We start from the raw sequence: 19,208 nt of genomic DNA, 5'->3' as shown, positions 1-19,208 counted from the left end.
CAGTTAAAGCGCCACCAAGAGGCCAGTTGCCACGTCCTTTTTCGGCTGACCACAGAATGAGCTCTTACATAGTTGTGCTGAGTTTGGTGAAAATATCTCGTTCCGTTGACGAGCTATAGCCAATTAAGTCGAAGGGGGCTCCTCCCACCTCAAACTTGGCGGCCCTTAGGAACCCTGAACCCAAATTTCCACTTTTTTTCAATGATTATTGACATTCAGACTCCAGAGAATCTGCCTGCACTGGTTTGGTCCCGGTTTGGCCAAAAACCAGGGACTAGTTCGCAAAAGTAGGTTTTTGGAAAAAGCCAAAATAGCCGGACATTTCCCCAGGTCACGAGCCAATCCGAGGCATGCGTCTGGTCCGTCTCGAGCCAAGGATTCCAACGATATAAGGCACTTGAGGCTACGGCCAACGGTCTAGGAGCTATGAGCAGTTTTGCGCACTTGATCGCTATAGCGCCACCTATGGGCCAATCTGGCTCATAATTTGATAACCTCTCCTCGATTTTTGTACTACCTATTGGCCAAGTTTCAAGTCTCTAGCCCTTACGGTTTGGTCTGCACGGTGCGTTTTACGGCAGAATAATAAACCGGCACAAATACAATAGGTTTTCAAGCACTTCGTGCTTGAACCCCTAATAACAGAGGCGTAAAAGGGCCTAAAAAGGCTTATAAAAAAAAAACTATAGGGTCTCAGCGCCTGATTTTTGAGCTGCTGGTTACAAAAACTTTATCAAGCGTTCTGACATGGCCGGCAGAGAGGAACACGGTAGATTTTTGCATTTTCAGCTCATTTATCTTGGAAATGATTTTTATTTTTTATTTAAATTTTTTCCCTTTTAAACTGTAATACCTCTACCGACGGCCCGATCTCCATAAAAGTTTGCACGCTGCTTTACAATAATAGGGTGCACATGCTCAGCTAATTTGGTGAAGTTCTGCGCAGAACAGACATTTTTTAGTCATTGAAATGTCATTTTGCATAGGATAATGTAGTTGACCTTTCCAACAGTTAAAGCGCCACCAAGAGGCCAGTTGCCACGTCCTTTTTCGGCTGACCACAGAATGAGCTCTTACATAGTTGTGCTGAGTTTGGTGAAAATATCTCGTTCCGTTGACGAGCTATAGCCAATTAAGTCGAAGGGGGCTCCTCCCACCTCAAACTTGGCGGCCCTTAGGAACCCTGAACCCAAATTTCCACTTTTTTTCAATGATTATTGACATTCAGACTCCAGAGAATCTGCCTGCACTGGTTTGGTCCCGGTTTGGCCAAAAACCAGGGACTAGTTCGCAAAAGTAGGTTTTTGGAAAAAGCCAAAATAGCCGGACATTTCCCCAGGTCACGAGCCAATCCGAGGCATGCGTCTGGTCCGTCTCGAGCCAAGGATTCCAACGATATAAGGCACTTGAGGCTACGGCCAACGGTCTAGGAGCTATGAGCAGTTTTGCGCACTTGATCGCTATAGCGCCACCTATGGGCCAATCTGGCTCATAATTTGATAACCTCTCCTCGATTTTTGTACTACCTATTGGCCAAGTTTCAAGTCTCTAGCCCTTACGGTTTGGTCTGCACGGTGCGTTTTACGGCAGAATAATAAACCGGCACAAATACAATAGGTTTTCAAGCACTTCGTGCTTGAACCCCTAATAACAGAGGCGTAAAAGGGCCTAAAAAGGCTTATAAAAAAAAAACTATAGGGTCTCAGCGCCTGATTTTTGAGCTGCTGGTTACAAAAACTTTATCAAGCGTTCTGACATGGCCGGCAGAGAGGAACACGGTAGATTTTTGCATTTTCAGCTCATTTATCTTGGAAATGATTTTTATTTTTTATTTAAATTTTTTCCCTTTTAAACTGTAATACCTCTACCGACGGCCCGATCTCCATAAAAGTTTGCACGCTGCTTTACAATAATAGGGTGCACATGCTCAGCTAATTTGGTGAAGTTCTGCGCAGAACAGACATTTTTTAGTCATTGAAATGTCATTTTGCATAGGATAATGTAGTTGACCTTTCCAACAGTTAAAGCGCCACCAAGAGGCCAGTTGCCACGTCCTTTTTCGGCTGACCACAGAATGAGCTCTTACATAGTTGTGCTGAGTTTGGTGAAAATATCTCGTTCCGTTGACGAGCTATAGCCAATTAAGTCGAAGGGGGCTCCTCCCACCTCAAACTTGGCGGCCCTTAGGAACCCTGAACCCAAATTTCCACTTTTTTTCAATGATTATTGACATTCAGACTCCAGAGAATCTGCCTGCACTGGTTTGGTCCCGGTTTGGCCAAAAACCAGGGACTAGTTCGCAAAAGTAGGTTTTTGGAAAAAGCCAAAATAGCCGGACATTTCCCCAGGTCACGAGCCAATCCGAGGCATGCGTCTGGTCCGTCTCGAGCCAAGGATTCCAACGATATAAGGCACTTGAGGCTACGGCCAACGGTCTAGGAGCTATGAGCAGTTTTGCGCACTTGATCGCTATAGCGCCACCTATGGGCCAATCTGGCTCATAATTTGATAACCTCTCCTCGATTTTTGTACTACCTATTGGCCAAGTTTCAAGTCTCTAGCCCTTACGGTTTGGTCTGCACGGTGCGTTTTACGGCAGAATAATAAACCGGCACAAATACAATAGGTTTTCAAGCACTTCGTGCTTGAACCCCTAATAACAGAGGCGTAAAAGGGCCTAAAAAGGCTTATAAAAAAAAAACTATAGGGTCTCAGCGCCTGATTTTTGAGCTGCTGGTTACAAAAACTTTATCAAGCGTTCTGACATGGCCGGCAGAGAGGAACACGGTAGATTTTTGCATTTTCAGCTCATTTATCTTGGAAATGATTTTTATTTTTTATTTAAATTTTTTCCCTTTTAAACTGTAATACCTCTACCGACGGCCCGATCTCCATAAAAGTTTGCACGCTGCTTTACAATAATAGGGTGCACATGCTCAGCTAATTTGGTGAAGTTCTGCGCAGAACAGACATTTTTTAGTCATTGAAATGTCATTTTGCATAGGATAATGTAGTTGACCTTTCCAACAGTTAAAGCGCCACCAAGAGGCCAGTTGCCACGTCCTTTTTCGGCTGACCACAGAATGAGCTCTTACATAGTTGTGCTGAGTTTGGTGAAAATATCTCGTTCCGTTGACGAGCTATAGCCAATTAAGTCGAAGGGGGCTCCTCCCACCTCAAACTTGGCGGCCCTTAGGAACCCTGAACCCAAATTTCCACTTTTTTTCAATGATTATTGACATTCAGACTCCAGAGAATCTGCCTGCACTGGTTTGGTCCCGGTTTGGCCAAAAACCAGGGACTAGTTCGCAAAAGTAGGTTTTTGGAAAAAGCCAAAATAGCCGGACATTTCCCCAGGTCACGAGCCAATCCGAGGCATGCGTCTGGTCCGTCTCGAGCCAAGGATTCCAACGATATAAGGCACTTGAGGCTACGGCCAACGGTCTAGGAGCTATGAGCAGTTTTGCGCACTTGATCGCTATAGCGCCACCTATGGGCCAATCTGGCTCATAATTTGATAACCTCTCCTCGATTTTTGTACTACCTATTGGCCAAGTTTCAAGTCTCTAGCCCTTACGGTTTGGTCTGCACGGTGCGTTTTACGGCAGAATAATAAACCGGCACAAATACAATAGGTTTTCAAGCACTTCGTGCTTGAACCCCTAATAACAGAGGCGTAAAAGGGCCTAAAAAGGCTTATAAAAAAAAAACTATAGGGTCTCAGCGCCTGATTTTTGAGCTGCTGGTTACAAAAACTTTATCAAGCGTTCTGACATGGCCGGCAGAGAGGAACACGGTAGATTTTTGCATTTTCAGCTCATTTATCTTGGAAATGATTTTTATTTTTTATTTAAATTTTTTCCCTTTTAAACTGTAATACCTCTACCGACGGCCCGATCTCCATAAAAGTTTGCACGCTGCTTTACAATAATAGGGTGCACATGCTCAGCTAATTTGGTGAAGTTCTGCGCAGAACAGACATTTTTTAGTCATTGAAATGTCATTTTGCATAGGATAATGTAGTTGACCTTTCCAACAGTTAAAGCGCCACCAAGAGGCCAGTTGCCACGTCCTTTTTCGGCTGACCACAGAATGAGCTCTTACATAGTTGTGCTGAGTTTGGTGAAAATATCTCGTTCCGTTGACGAGCTATAGCCAATTAAGTCGAAGGGGGCTCCTCCCACCTCAAACTTGGCGGCCCTTAGGAACCCTGAACCCAAATTTCCACTTTTTTTCAATGATTATTGACATTCAGACTCCAGAGAATCTGCCTGCACTGGTTTGGTCCCGGTTTGGCCAAAAACCAGGGACTAGTTCGCAAAAGTAGGTTTTTGGAAAAAGCCAAAATAGCCGGACATTTCCCCAGGTCACGAGCCAATCCGAGGCATGCGTCTGGTCCGTCTCGAGCCAAGGATTCCAACGATATAAGGCACTTGAGGCTACGGCCAACGGTCTAGGAGCTATGAGCAGTTTTGCGCACTTGATCGCTATAGCGCCACCTATGGGCCAATCTGGCTCATAATTTGATAACCTCTCCTCGATTTTTGTACTACCTATTGGCCAAGTTTCAAGTCTCTAGCCCTTACGGTTTGGTCTGCACGGTGCGTTTTACGGCAGAATAATAAACCGGCACAAATACAATAGGTTTTCAAGCACTTCGTGCTTGAACCCCTAATAACAGAGGCGTAAAAGGGCCTAAAAAGGCTTATAAAAAAAAAACTATAGGGTCTCAGCGCCTGATTTTTGAGCTGCTGGTTACAAAAACTTTATCAAGCGTTCTGACATGGCCGGCAGAGAGGAACACGGTAGATTTTTGCATTTTCAGCTCATTTATCTTGGAAATGATTTTTATTTTTTATTTAAATTTTTTCCCTTTTAAACTGTAATACCTCTACCGACGGCCCGATCTCCATAAAAGTTTGCACGCTGCTTTACAATAATAGGGTGCACATGCTCAGCTAATTTGGTGAAGTTCTGCGCAGAACAGACATTTTTTAGTCATTGAAATGTCATTTTGCATAGGATAATGTAGTTGACCTTTCCAACAGTTAAAGCGCCACCAAGAGGCCAGTTGCCACGTCCTTTTTCGGCTGACCACAGAATGAGCTCTTACATAGTTGTGCTGAGTTTGGTGAAAATATCTCGTTCCGTTGACGAGCTATAGCCAATTAAGTCGAAGGGGGCTCCTCCCACCTCAAACTTGGCGGCCCTTAGGAACCCTGAACCCAAATTTCCACTTTTTTTCAATGATTATTGACATTCAGACTCCAGAGAATCTGCCTGCACTGGTTTGGTCCCGGTTTGGCCAAAAACCAGGGACTAGTTCGCAAAAGTAGGTTTTTGGAAAAAGCCAAAATAGCCGGACATTTCCCCAGGTCACGAGCCAATCCGAGGCATGCGTCTGGTCCGTCTCGAGCCAAGGATTCCAACGATATAAGGCACTTGAGGCTACGGCCAACGGTCTAGGAGCTATGAGCAGTTTTGCGCACTTGATCGCTATAGCGCCACCTATGGGCCAATCTGGCTCATAATTTGATAACCTCTCCTCGATTTTTGTACTACCTATTGGCCAAGTTTCAAGTCTCTAGCCCTTACGGTTTGGTCTGCACGGTGCGTTTTACGGCAGAATAATAAACCGGCACAAATACAATAGGTTTTCAAGCACTTCGTGCTTGAACCCCTAATAACAGAGGCGTAAAAGGGCCTAAAAAGGCTTATAAAAAAAAAACTATAGGGTCTCAGCGCCTGATTTTTGAGCTGCTGGTTACAAAAACTTTATCAAGCGTTCTGACATGGCCGGCAGAGAGGAACACGGTAGATTTTTGCATTTTCAGCTCATTTATCTTGGAAATGATTTTTATTTTTTATTTAAATTTTTTCCCTTTTAAACTGTAATACCTCTACCGACGGCCCGATCTCCATAAAAGTTTGCACGCTGCTTTACAATAATAGGGTGCACATGCTCAGCTAATTTGGTGAAGTTCTGCGCAGAACAGACATTTTTTAGTCATTGAAATGTCATTTTGCATAGGATAATGTAGTTGACCTTTCCAACAGTTAAAGCGCCACCAAGAGGCCAGTTGCCACGTCCTTTTTCGGCTGACCACAGAATGAGCTCTTACATAGTTGTGCTGAGTTTGGTGAAAATATCTCGTTCCGTTGACGAGCTATAGCCAATTAAGTCGAAGGGGGCTCCTCCCACCTCAAACTTGGCGGCCCTTAGGAACCCTGAACCCAAATTTCCACTTTTTTTCAATGATTATTGACATTCAGACTCCAGAGAATCTGCCTGCACTGGTTTGGTCCCGGTTTGGCCAAAAACCAGGGACTAGTTCGCAAAAGTAGGTTTTTGGAAAAAGCCAAAATAGCCGGACATTTCCCCAGGTCACGAGCCAATCCGAGGCATGCGTCTGGTCCGTCTCGAGCCAAGGATTCCAACGATATAAGGCACTTGAGGCTACGGCCAACGGTCTAGGAGCTATGAGCAGTTTTGCGCACTTGATCGCTATAGCGCCACCTATGGGCCAATCTGGCTCATAATTTGATAACCTCTCCTCGATTTTTGTACTACCTATTGGCCAAGTTTCAAGTCTCTAGCCCTTACGGTTTGGTCTGCACGGTGCGTTTTACGGCAGAATAATAAACCGGCACAAATACAATAGGTTTTCAAGCACTTCGTGCTTGAACCCCTAATAACAGAGGCGTAAAAGGGCCTAAAAAGGCTTATAAAAAAAAAACTATAGGGTCTCAGCGCCTGATTTTTGAGCTGCTGGTTACAAAAACTTTATCAAGCGTTCTGACATGGCCGGCAGAGAGGAACACGGTAGATTTTTGCATTTTCAGCTCATTTATCTTGGAAATGATTTTTATTTTTTATTTAAATTTTTTCCCTTTTAAACTGTAATACCTCTACCGACGGCCCGATCTCCATAAAAGTTTGCACGCTGCTTTACAATAATAGGGTGCACATGCTCAGCTAATTTGGTGAAGTTCTGCGCAGAACAGACATTTTTTAGTCATTGAAATGTCATTTTGCATAGGATAATGTAGTTGACCTTTCCAACAGTTAAAGCGCCACCAAGAGGCCAGTTGCCACGTCCTTTTTCGGCTGACCACAGAATGAGCTCTTACATAGTTGTGCTGAGTTTGGTGAAAATATCTCGTTCCGTTGACGAGCTATAGCCAATTAAGTCGAAGGGGGCTCCTCCCACCTCAAACTTGGCGGCCCTTAGGAACCCTGAACCCAAATTTCCACTTTTTTTCAATGATTATTGACATTCAGACTCCAGAGAATCTGCCTGCACTGGTTTGGTCCCGGTTTGGCCAAAAACCAGGGACTAGTTCGCAAAAGTAGGTTTTTGGAAAAAGCCAAAATAGCCGGACATTTCCCCAGGTCACGAGCCAATCCGAGGCATGCGTCTGGTCCGTCTCGAGCCAAGGATTCCAACGATATAAGGCACTTGAGGCTACGGCCAACGGTCTAGGAGCTATGAGCAGTTTTGCGCACTTGATCGCTATAGCGCCACCTATGGGCCAATCTGGCTCATAATTTGATAACCTCTCCTCGATTTTTGTACTACCTATTGGCCAAGTTTCAAGTCTCTAGCCCTTACGGTTTGGTCTGCACGGTGCGTTTTACGGCAGAATAATAAACCGGCACAAATACAATAGGTTTTCAAGCACTTCGTGCTTGAACCCCTAATAACAGAGGCGTAAAAGGGCCTAAAAAGGCTTATAAAAAAAAAACTATAGGGTCTCAGCGCCTGATTTTTGAGCTGCTGGTTACAAAAACTTTATCAAGCGTTCTGACATGGCCGGCAGAGAGGAACACGGTAGATTTTTGCATTTTCAGCTCATTTATCTTGGAAATGATTTTTATTTTTTATTTAAATTTTTTCCCTTTTAAACTGTAATACCTCTACCGACGGCCCGATCTCCATAAAAGTTTGCACGCTGCTTTACAATAATAGGGTGCACATGCTCAGCTAATTTGGTGAAGTTCTGCGCAGAACAGACATTTTTTAGTCATTGAAATGTCATTTTGCATAGGATAATGTAGTTGACCTTTCCAACAGTTAAAGCGCCACCAAGAGGCCAGTTGCCACGTCCTTTTTCGGCTGACCACAGAATGAGCTCTTACATAGTTGTGCTGAGTTTGGTGAAAATATCTCGTTCCGTTGACGAGCTATAGCCAATTAAGTCGAAGGGGGCTCCTCCCACCTCAAACTTGGCGGCCCTTAGGAACCCTGAACCCAAATTTCCACTTTTTTTCAATGATTATTGACATTCAGACTCCAGAGAATCTGCCTGCACTGGTTTGGTCCCGGTTTGGCCAAAAACCAGGGACTAGTTCGCAAAAGTAGGTTTTTGGAAAAAGCCAAAATAGCCGGACATTTCCCCAGGTCACGAGCCAATCCGAGGCATGCGTCTGGTCCGTCTCGAGCCAAGGATTCCAACGATATAAGGCACTTGAGGCTACGGCCAACGGTCTAGGAGCTATGAGCAGTTTTGCGCACTTGATCGCTATAGCGCCACCTATGGGCCAATCTGGCTCATAATTTGATAACCTCTCCTCGATTTTTGTACTACCTATTGGCCAAGTTTCAAGTCTCTAGCCCTTACGGTTTGGTCTGCACGGTGCGTTTTACGGCAGAATAATAAACCGGCACAAATACAATAGGTTTTCAAGCACTTCGTGCTTGAACCCCTAATTAAAGCTGCGAGCAGCATTTAGCGGGGTTCAAGCCATTTAAGGTCTTTAAGCATTTGACACCTTTTGCATGAAAGGTTTTTAAGCACTGAATGAATTTGAGAGATATCAGGTGAAATGAAGTGATAAAATGGCAAAATGTGATTTAAAATATTATAATAGTGACTTTATTAAGTCCAAATATGAATTATAGAACAATATTAATAAATAGTATGACAAAATTACTATTTTACTTTGCTAACAGGATTAACATGCTGCTAGGTGGTTGCTAGGTTGTTCTTGATGGTTGTTATGGTGTTGCTTGTCAGTTGTTAGTTGTCACAGATGGTTACTATAATGTTTATAGAGTTCTTACTATGTTCTTTGCCTGATTTAACACTTTACTAATCACTGCTAGCGTGTGTAGCATGTTGCAAATGCTGTTTGCTAGCATGACAGAGACACACACACACACACACACACACACACACACACACACACACACACACACACACACACTTCTGTTTTACATATGAATAAATTAAATAATGCTTATATAGATATTTGAAATAAATGATAGATAACAAATTGCTTAGTCATTGTTTTCCCCTTTAATTTCAGGTGTTATTTTATTTGTAATGTAATATTATTGTTAAAAAACACATCAAACTGGTAAACATTGAGAACATTTTATTTGCAATATTATTTTAATGATTTTAAAACGTTTATTTATATGCTTTGTGAGCAGAATGAACCAATGAGTGCTCTTCTGCTGCCCTCTGGTGGTTTTGTAATTGTAATTGTAAGGAATATGTAATAGGCACATTTTTCATGTTAACTCATTTAAACTTTAATTTAGTTGCAGATATATTTGAAATAAATTATTTTGACAAAATGTGATTGTAAATGTTGTAAAAGTGACTTTACATTGTCTAAATAGGAATTATAGAACATGATCAGTAAATAGTATGACAAAATGACTATATGAGCCAGCAGGTGGCAGCAGAGCACCACTCATTGGCTCATTTTCATTTTAAATGAGCACATTTTCCAAGTTAATGCAATCAAACATGCTTTTCTCACATGCACATATTGTTGAAGATACAGATATTTGAAATAAATGATAGGTAACAACTAGCTTATTCCAGGTTTTCCCATTTTAAAACATTTTCCGGCATTATTTTTATTGTAATATAATAATTATTTGTGAAACATAAATCAAATGAACAAATTAATTGGTAACACTGACAAAATATAATTTGAAATGCTATTATAATGTTTTTTAAAGTTTATGCTCAGTGGACAGAATGAACCAATGACTGGTCCTCTGCTGGCCTCCGGTGGCAATTTTAGGTAATATGCCATATACGCATTTGCACTGTCACCTTTTTTACTGTTATAGAGGCATCTAACGCCCGATCTCCATGAAAAGTTGCATGCTTCTTTAGAGTCACATGTTGCATTTGCCTACCTATTTTTGTGAAATTTTGATTTTTCTTTCAGGATTAATAGGCTTTTGAGCATGTTTTACCACACCTATTCTCCAAATGATCCTGTTATAGCTACCCAAAGTGTAAAGTTCAACATGTTTTTGACAACTATTGATCAGGAGAGTCCAGAGAATCATACTGCTGTGGTTTGGTTCCGATCAGGCAAAAAACCAAGGACTAGTTTGCAAAACGAGGTTTTTAACATAGTTGTGAATATTTAAATAAAGATTTGATTGACAGTATTGGTTATAGAGGCAAAGTTGTTCAGTATGAGAACATCTATCATAATATATGCATATTATGTGGCTGTTTTAACCCCACCTGATTACAGAGATGGAAAATACCATTTATAGCCAATACAGGCAATTCACCATAGGAATACATGGTTTTCAAAGCTTTTTAACACTTATAGCGCCACCTATACTCCGATCTCCATGAAACTTTGCATGCGTCTTCAACATGTTATTCCACATATACCCAACAATTTTCATGAAGTTTTGAGTTTTCCCTTAGGATTTATAGGCTTTTGAGTGTATTTTGCCACGCCTCTTTTCTAAATGGCCCTGTTATAGCCATCCAAATGCAAAAAATCCACTTTTTTTTGATAATTATTAATCTAGAGAGTCCAGAGAATTATCCTAGACTGGTTTGGTTCTGATTGGGCAAAAAACCAGGGACTAGTTCGCAAAAGTAGGTTTTTAACATAATTACAAAAATTTAATTAATAATTTGATTGACAGCAATGGTTCTAGAGGCAAAGTAGTTCAGCATGAGGAGATCTATCATATGATATGCGTATTTTGCCGATGTGTTTAACACCACGTGATTACAGAGCCATAAAACTCGTTAGCGCCAACTAGTGGCCGATTTCTTTCAAAATTCTTACAGACCTCTATGACCATGAGTCAAACATGCCCACCGAGTTTCGTTCCGATCATCGTCCATTAACCTTGTCTAATAGGTGCTCAAAATTCATTGGTCGATGGCGGCCATGTTTTTTTGAGATACACCAATATCCTCATAGACAGACATGGTACCTTGGGCCAAGACACTGCTTACCAATTTTCAGGTCAATCGGACTAGCGGTCGCATGGTTATAACCATTGTTATGTTTTTTCCACATTATAGCGCCACCAAGTGGCCAATCGTCGCGATTTTTTTATCGTGACCAAAGACTGAGCCCATACACATGTGTACCAAGTTTGGTGAAGATATCTCATTTCTTGCTGTAGTTATAGCTTCTTTAGTAAAATAGGCTCCGCCTTAAATGTACATTTCCACGCCCCTTTTCGTCCATGAGTCAAAATTTCAACTTTTTTTTGATAATTATTGATATTCAGGCTAGAGAGAACATTTTGGCACTGGTTTGGTTCCGATATGTCAAAAAACCAGGGACTAGTTCGCAAAAGTAGGTTTTTGACAAAATTCAAAATGGCGGAAAAATTTGCATACCGGAAATAAAATACCTCCTATGTTTTTTGTTCGGCTTGAGCCAAGGATTCCAATGATGTAAGACACTTGATTGTGCGACAATGGGTTTTTGAGATATAAGCAAAATAGTGACTTTTTTTTGTTTTTTGCGCTATAGCGCCACCTATTGGCCAATCTGGCTCATAATTTGAGAACCTCTCCTCGATTTTTGGACTACCTATTGACAAAGTTTCAAGTCTCTAGGCCTTACGGTTTGGTCTGCACGATGAGTTTTACGGCAGAATAATAATAATAATAATTAAAGCTGCAAGCAGCATTTAGCGGGGTTCAAGCCTTTAAGGCCTTTTAAGCACATAGGCATTAAAGTCATTAAGTTTTATTTAGCAAGATTTTAAACACTAAAATAATAGATGGAAAAGTCCATTTACAGTCAATATAGGCAATTTAACATAGGAAATGCATGGTTCTTATAGCTTTTTAACAGTTATAGCGCCACCTATAGTCCAATCTCTTTAAAACTTTGCATGCTTCATCAGCATGTTATGCCACATATACCCAACAATTTTCGTGAATTTTTGAGCTTCCCTTTTGAGTTAGCGCCAACTAGTGGCCGATTTCTTTCAAAATTCTTACAGACCTCTAGGACCATGAGTCAAACATGCCCACCGAGTTTCGTTCCGATCGACCTCTGTTAACCCCATCTAATAGGTGCTGAAACTTCATTGGCCGATGGCGGCCATGTTTTTTTAGATACACCAATGTCCTCATAGACATACATGGTGCCTTGGACCAAGACACTGCCTACCAATTTTCAAGTCAATCGGACTAGTGGTCACGTGGTTATAGCCCTTTTCATGTTTTTTTAACATTATAGCGCCACCAAGTGGTCAATCGTCGCGATTTTTTTATCGAGACCAAAGAATCAGCCCATACACATGTGTACCAAGTTTGGTGAAGATATCTCATTTCCTTCTTGAGTTATAGCCTTTTTAGTAAAATAGGCTCCGCCCACAACATTCTTTTTCCACCCCTTAGCAACCGTGAATCGAAATTTCAACTTTTTCTCAATGAATATTGATATTCAGACTACAGAGAACATTTTGCCACTGGTTTGGTTTCGATCGGTCAAAAATCCAGGGACTAGTTCGCAAAAGTAGTTTTTCGACAAAATTCAAAATGGCGGAAAATTTTTCATGACGGAAATGAAATCGGAGATATACGTTTTGTTCGCCAAGGACTCAGCTTTCCAACGATATAAGACACTTGATTGTGGACCAAAGGGTTTAGGAGTTATGACCCTTTTTGCGCATTTGGTTGCTGTAGCGCCACCTATTGGCCAATCGGGGTCATACTTTCTGAGGTTCTCCCCAAATTGAGGACTACCATCTGACAAAGTTTCAAAGTTCCACGCTTTACGGTTTGGGCTGGACGATGCGTTTTAGCGGAGAATAATAATAATAATAAAAATCAGTACAATTACAATAGGGTTTCAGCACTTCGTGCTTGAACCCCTAATTAAAGCTGCAAGCAGCATTTAGCGGGGTTCAAGCGTTTAAGGCCTTTTAAGCACATAGGCATTAAAGACATTAAGTTTTATTTAGCAAGATTTTAAACACTGAAATAATAGATGGAAAAGTCCATTTACAGCCAATATAGGCAATTTAACATAAAAAATGCATGGTTTTTATAGCTTTTTAACAGTTATAGCGCCACCTATAGTCCAATCTCTTTAAAACTTTTCATGCTTCATCAGCATGTCATGCTACATATACCCAACAATTTTCGTGAATTTTTGAGCTTCCCTTTTGAGTTAGCGCCAACTAGTGGCCGATTTCTTTCAAAAATCTTACAGACCTCTAGGACCATGAGTCAAACATGCCCACCAAGTTTCATTCCGATCGGCCTCTGTTAACCTTGTCTAATAGGTGCTCAAATTTCATTGGCCGATGGCGGCCATGTTTTTTGAGATACGCCAATGTCTGCATACCAATTTTCAGGTTAATTGGACTAGCGATCGCGTGGTTATAGCCCTTTTCATGTTTTTTTTCACATTATAGCGCCACCAAGTGGCCAATCGTCGCAATATTTTTATCGTGACCTCAAATTGAGCCGATATACATGTGTACCAAGTTTGGTGACGATATCTCATTTCCTTCTTGAGTTATAGCCTTTTTAGTAAAATAGGCTCCGCCCTGAACGTCCATTTTGAAGCCAATTAGCAAAAATGAATTGAAATTTCAACTTTTTTTCGATAACTATTGATAAACAGAGAACAGAGAACATTTTGACACTGGTTTGGTTCCGATCGGTCAAAAAACCAGGGACTAGTTTGCAAAAGTAGGTTTTTTAACATAATTGTGAATATTTAATTAATGATTTGATTGACAGCAATGGTTCTAGAGGCAAAATTGTTCAGCATGAGGAGATCTATCATATGATATGCATATTTTGTGGATGTGTGAAAAAACAAGTGATTTCAGAGCCATAAAACTCGTTAGCGCCAACTAGTGGCCGATTTCTTTCAAAATTCTTACAGACCTCTAGGACCATGAGTCAAACATGCCCATCAAGTTTCGTTCCGATCGGCCTCTGTTAACCCCATCTAATAGGTGCTCAAATTTCATTGGCCGATGGCGGCCATGTTTTTTGAGATACGCCAATGTCCTCATAGATGTACATGGGGCCTTGGACCAAGACACTGCATACCAATTTTCAGGTCAATCGGACTAGCGGTCGCGTGGTTACAGCCCCTTTCATGTTTTTTTCGCATTATAGCGCCACCAAGTGGCCAATCATCGCGATTTTTTTATCGTGACCTCAAATTGAGCCGATATACATGTGTACCAAGTTTGGTGACGATATCTCATTTCCTTCTTGAGTTATAGCCTTTTTAGTAAAATAGGCTCCGCCCTGAACGTCCATTTTGAAGCCAATTAGCATAAATGAATCGAAATTTCAACTTTTTTTTGATAACTATTGATAATCAGAGACCAGAGAACATTTTGACACTGGTTTGGTTCCGATCGGTCAAAAAACCAGGGACTAGTTTGCAAAAGTAGGTTTTCAATAAAATTCAAAATGGTGGAAAAATTTGCATACTGGAAATAAAATCTGAGATATACATTTTGTTCGCCAAGGACTCAGCTTTCCAATGATATATGACACTTGAGTGTGGACCAAACGGTTTAGGAGTTATGAGCCTTTTCTCGCAATTGATTGCTATAGCGCCACCTATGGGCCAATTGGGGTCATAGCTTCTCAGGGTCTCCCCAACATGAGTACTACCATCTGACAAAGTTTCAAATTTCCAGCTCTTACGGTTTGGTCTGCACGATGCGTTTTAGCGGAGAATAATAATAATAATAATTAAAGCTGCGAGCAGCATTTAGCGGGGTTCAAGCAATTTAAGGTCTTTAAGCATTTGACGCCTTTTGCATGGAAGGTTTTTAACCATTGAATGAATTTGTGAGATATCAGGTGAAATGAAATGATTAACTGACAAAATATGATTATAAATGTTATAGTAGTGACTTTATAAAGTCTAAATATGAATTATAGAACAATATTAATCAATTGTATGACAATATTACTATTTTACTTTGCTAACATGATAAACATGTTGCTAGGTGGTTGCTAGGTTGTTCTTGATGGTTGTTATGGTGTTGCTAGGCAGTTGTTAGTTGTCACAGATGGTTACTATAATGTTTATAGAGTTCTATGTTATTTGCCTGATTTAACACTTAGCTAATCACTGCTAGCATGTGTAGCATGTTGGAAGTGCTGTTTGCTAGCATGACAGACAGACAGACAGACAGACAGAGACACACACACACACACACACACACACACACACACACACACACACACACACACACACACACACACCACCTATTTTTGTGAAGTTTTGAGTTTTCGTTCAGTATTAATATGCTTTTGAGCATGTTTTACCACACCTATTCTCCAAATGACCCTGTTATAGCTCCCCAAAGTGTAAAGTTCAACATGTTTTTGATAACTATTGATCAGGAGAGTCCAGAGAATCATACTGCTGTGGTTTGGGTCCGATCAGGCAAAAAACCTAGGACTAGAGGTTTTTAACATAATTGTGAATATTTAAATAAAGATTTGATTGACAGTATTGGTTATAGAGGCAAAGTTGTTCACTATGAGAAGATCTATCATAATATATGCATATTATGTGGCTGTTTTAACGCCACCTGATTAACAAGATGGAAAACCATTTACAGCCAATACAGGCAATTCACACTAGGGAATACATGCTTTCCCAAGCTTTTTAACACTTATAGTGCCCCCTATATTCCGATCTCCATAAAACTTTGCATGTGTCTTCAACATGTTATGCCACATATACCCAACAATTTTCGTGAAGTTTTGAGTTTCCCTTTAGGATTTATAGGCTTTTGAGTGTATTTTGCCACGCCTCTTTTCTAAATGGCCCTGTTATAGCCATCCAAATGCAAAAGTTCAACTTTTTTTCAATAATTATTGACCTGGAGAGTCTATAGAATTGTCCTAGACTGGTTTGGTTCTGATTGGGTAAAAAACCAGGGACTAGTTCGCAAAAGTAGGTTTTTAACATAATTACGAAAATTTAATTAATGATTTGATTGACAGCAATGGTTCCAGAGGCAAAGTTGTTCAACATGAGGAGATCTATCATATGATATGCATATTTTGCCGATGTGTGCAACACCACGTGATTGCAGAGCCATAAAACTCGTTAGCGCCAACTAGTGGCCGATTTCTTTCAAAATTCTTACAAACCTCTAAGACCATGTGTCAAACATGCCCACTGAGTTTCGTTCCGATCAGCCTCCATTAACCTTGTCTAGTAGGTGCTCAAAATTCATTGGTCTATGGCGGCCATTTTTTTTGAGATACACCAATGTCCTCATACACATACATGGTACCTTGGGCCAAGACACTGCATACCAATTTTCAGGTCAATCGGACAAGCGGTCGCGTGGTTATAGCTATTTTCATGTTTTTTCCACATTATAGCGCCACCAAGTGGTCAATCTTCACATTTTTTTTATCCTGACCTCAGAATGAGCCCCTACACATGTGTACCAAGTTTGGTGAAGATATCTCATTTCCTTCTTGAGTTATAGCCTCTTTAGTAAAAAAGGCTCCGCCTTAAATGTACATTTCCACGCCCCTTTCGTCCATGAGACAAAATTTCAACTTTTTTTTGATAATTATTGATATTCAGACTAGACAGAACATTTTGGCACTAGTTTGGTTCCGATATGTCAAAAAACCAGGGACTAGTTTGCAAAAGTAGGTTTTTGACAAAATTCAAAATGGCGGAAAAATTTGCATACCGGAAATGAAATCGGAGATATACGTTTTGTTCGACAAGGTCTCAGTTTTCCAATGATATAAGACACTTGAGTGTGGACCAAACGGTTTAGGAGTTATGAGCCCTTTTGCGGTTTTGGTTGCTGTAGCGCCACCTATTGGCCAATCTGGCTCATAATTTGATAACCTCTCCTCGATTTTTGGACTACCTATTGACAAAGTTTGAAGTCTCTAGCTCTTACGGTTTGGTCTGCACGATGAGTTTTACGGCAGAATAATAATAATAAAAATCAGTACAATTACAATAGGGTTTCAGCACTTCGTGCTTGAACCCCTAATAATAATAATAAAAATCAGTACAATTACAATAGGGTTTCAGCACTTCGTGCTTGAACCCCTAATAAAAATCGGTACAATTACAATAGGGTTTCAGCATTTCATGCTTGAACCCCTAATAAAAATCAGTACAATTACAATAGGGTTTCAGCACTTCGTGCTTGAACCCCTAAAAAAGTACATTTTACTCTGCATCTAATTAACTTTAAAAAAAATGCAGTTAAAGTGAAAAAAGTAACCTAATTTTCATATTTATTTATAATTACATTTTACTGCTCTAACATAAAAGTTTATATATATTTATAACAAATTTTAAACTTTCTTACAAATAAATCACAAACTTTTAAGTTAGATGCAATTAATCTGGATTTATTAATTTGACAGCACTACATTTTACATCGGAATTTAAACAAATATTAGCATTTAACAAAAAAAACAACAAGTGAAACTTACCTTGCTCATATTAACGCAGGTTTTTGTGGACATTGAACATTTTGACCTTGACCTATTTTCATTCTAGTTTTTTAAGTGTAAATTTAAAAATCTCATAAAAATAGCTTAATTTATATCTAGCAACAGATTTAACAAAGCAAATTGGTCACTAGTCATGTTGGTTGGATGGTCTGTTTGGTGCTGGTGGTTCTTTGGTCAGAATAAGATGTAAAGTACACTAAACTAGACTTTATACCTGATCAAAAGAGGCATGTTTACTACTGCTATTTGAACAAAGATCAGACATATGATGCTGTACAACATATTTTAACCAAAACTGAAATGTGAAATTTTCACTTCGACATCTAATGCGCTCATTTAGATTTGACAATTGAGATAAAGTAAACACTGGTTTCAAGTAATTCTGCTGACAGCTGCGTTGTGAAAAAGGGCCCTTGATCTTGTGTTTGTATAAGTGTGTCTGTTCATGTGTGTTTCTTGGCTGCTTTCTACATGAAACCTGAGCAGAAATTCAAACCGTGAGCCTTTGATGAACAAACACACGTGTATATCTGTGTGTGTAACACTATCCTTCTCGCTTACTCAGAGAAAACCCATACACACATGCCCACACACACTCATGTGATGGCAGGGCACAGTCGTGTGCATGTGTCAGGACTAAATGATCACTAAAAACATGCGGGAAAATCTCTGGCTAAAGAGAAACACTCACATATATAAGCCCTGAATAGTATCTCTCTCGTAGATTGTGTAAGACAGAGGCCTCATTGAGGCATGTGAGATCAGCCATATCTTCAACTTTACTGAACCGGGGAGGGTTCATCCGCTGGAGCTCCTCCCTCGAAAGCGTCATTTTCTTCCCACTGTCAGTAAGCTCCACCTCCACCTCGTCGCCCCGCTCCTCGCGCACACTTGCAGACTGACCAAAGGAAACACAGGCAGAAAAAGAAAGGAGGATGAGAGATTAAATGAATGTGCTCTTTGTAAAATGTCAATCATGGAACATCCATATTAGCAGCCAATGTGTCAGTGTACTAATATTAATATTAAAGTCATAATCACTGTAAAGTCAAATTTCTGATGTTGGCTCAGATATGATGCAGACAAAAATATCTACAGCTCAAGTACATCTAAGTGTGCAGATAAAGCAGGTAAATGTAACATTGCTATTTAAATTTTTTATGAATATGCCACATTCACTGCAAGCCAGCTGGGGCCACTATGACCATGAACCACAACAGCCATTTCCATCAGATCAATTTCATTGAGATAAATTTCACATCATGTCAGTTTCAAATAAGTGTGAAGTTCAATATTTATCTTACAAATATTTGTATTAACCTATTACACACACTCACCTAAAGGATTATTAGGAATACCATGCCAATACTGTGTTTGACCCCCTTTCGCCTTCAGAACTGCCTTAATTCTACATGGCAATGATTCAACAAGGTGCTGAAAGCATTCTTTATAAAAGTTGCCCCATC

At 40.3% G+C, this 19,208-nt stretch overlaps 1 protein-coding gene across 5 annotated transcripts in view; it reads right to left on the bottom strand.

Annotated features, from left to right (window-relative positions):
- Positions 1–19,208, bottom strand: part of myh14 (myosin, heavy chain 14, non-muscle) — a 98,785-nt gene that overhangs the window by 65,993 nt on the left and 13,584 nt on the right. For all 5 annotated transcript variants that reach the window (XM_067449097.1, XM_067449092.1, XM_067449094.1 and 2 more), the window contains exon 3: positions 18,434–18,640. In XM_067449097.1, coding sequence (XP_067305198.1) covers positions 18,434–18,640 — 207 coding nt within the window. The remainder of the gene's footprint in view (positions 1–18,433; positions 18,641–19,208) is intronic.

The sequence above is a fragment of the Pseudorasbora parva genome, chromosome 7 (assembly GCF_024679245.1).
Source record: "Pseudorasbora parva isolate DD20220531a chromosome 7, ASM2467924v1, whole genome shotgun sequence".
NCBI classification, from domain to species: domain Eukaryota; kingdom Metazoa; phylum Chordata; class Actinopteri; order Cypriniformes; family Gobionidae; genus Pseudorasbora; species Pseudorasbora parva.
The sequence above is the reverse complement of the archived record's forward strand: the minus strand, read 5'-3'. Positions and strand labels throughout refer to the sequence as shown.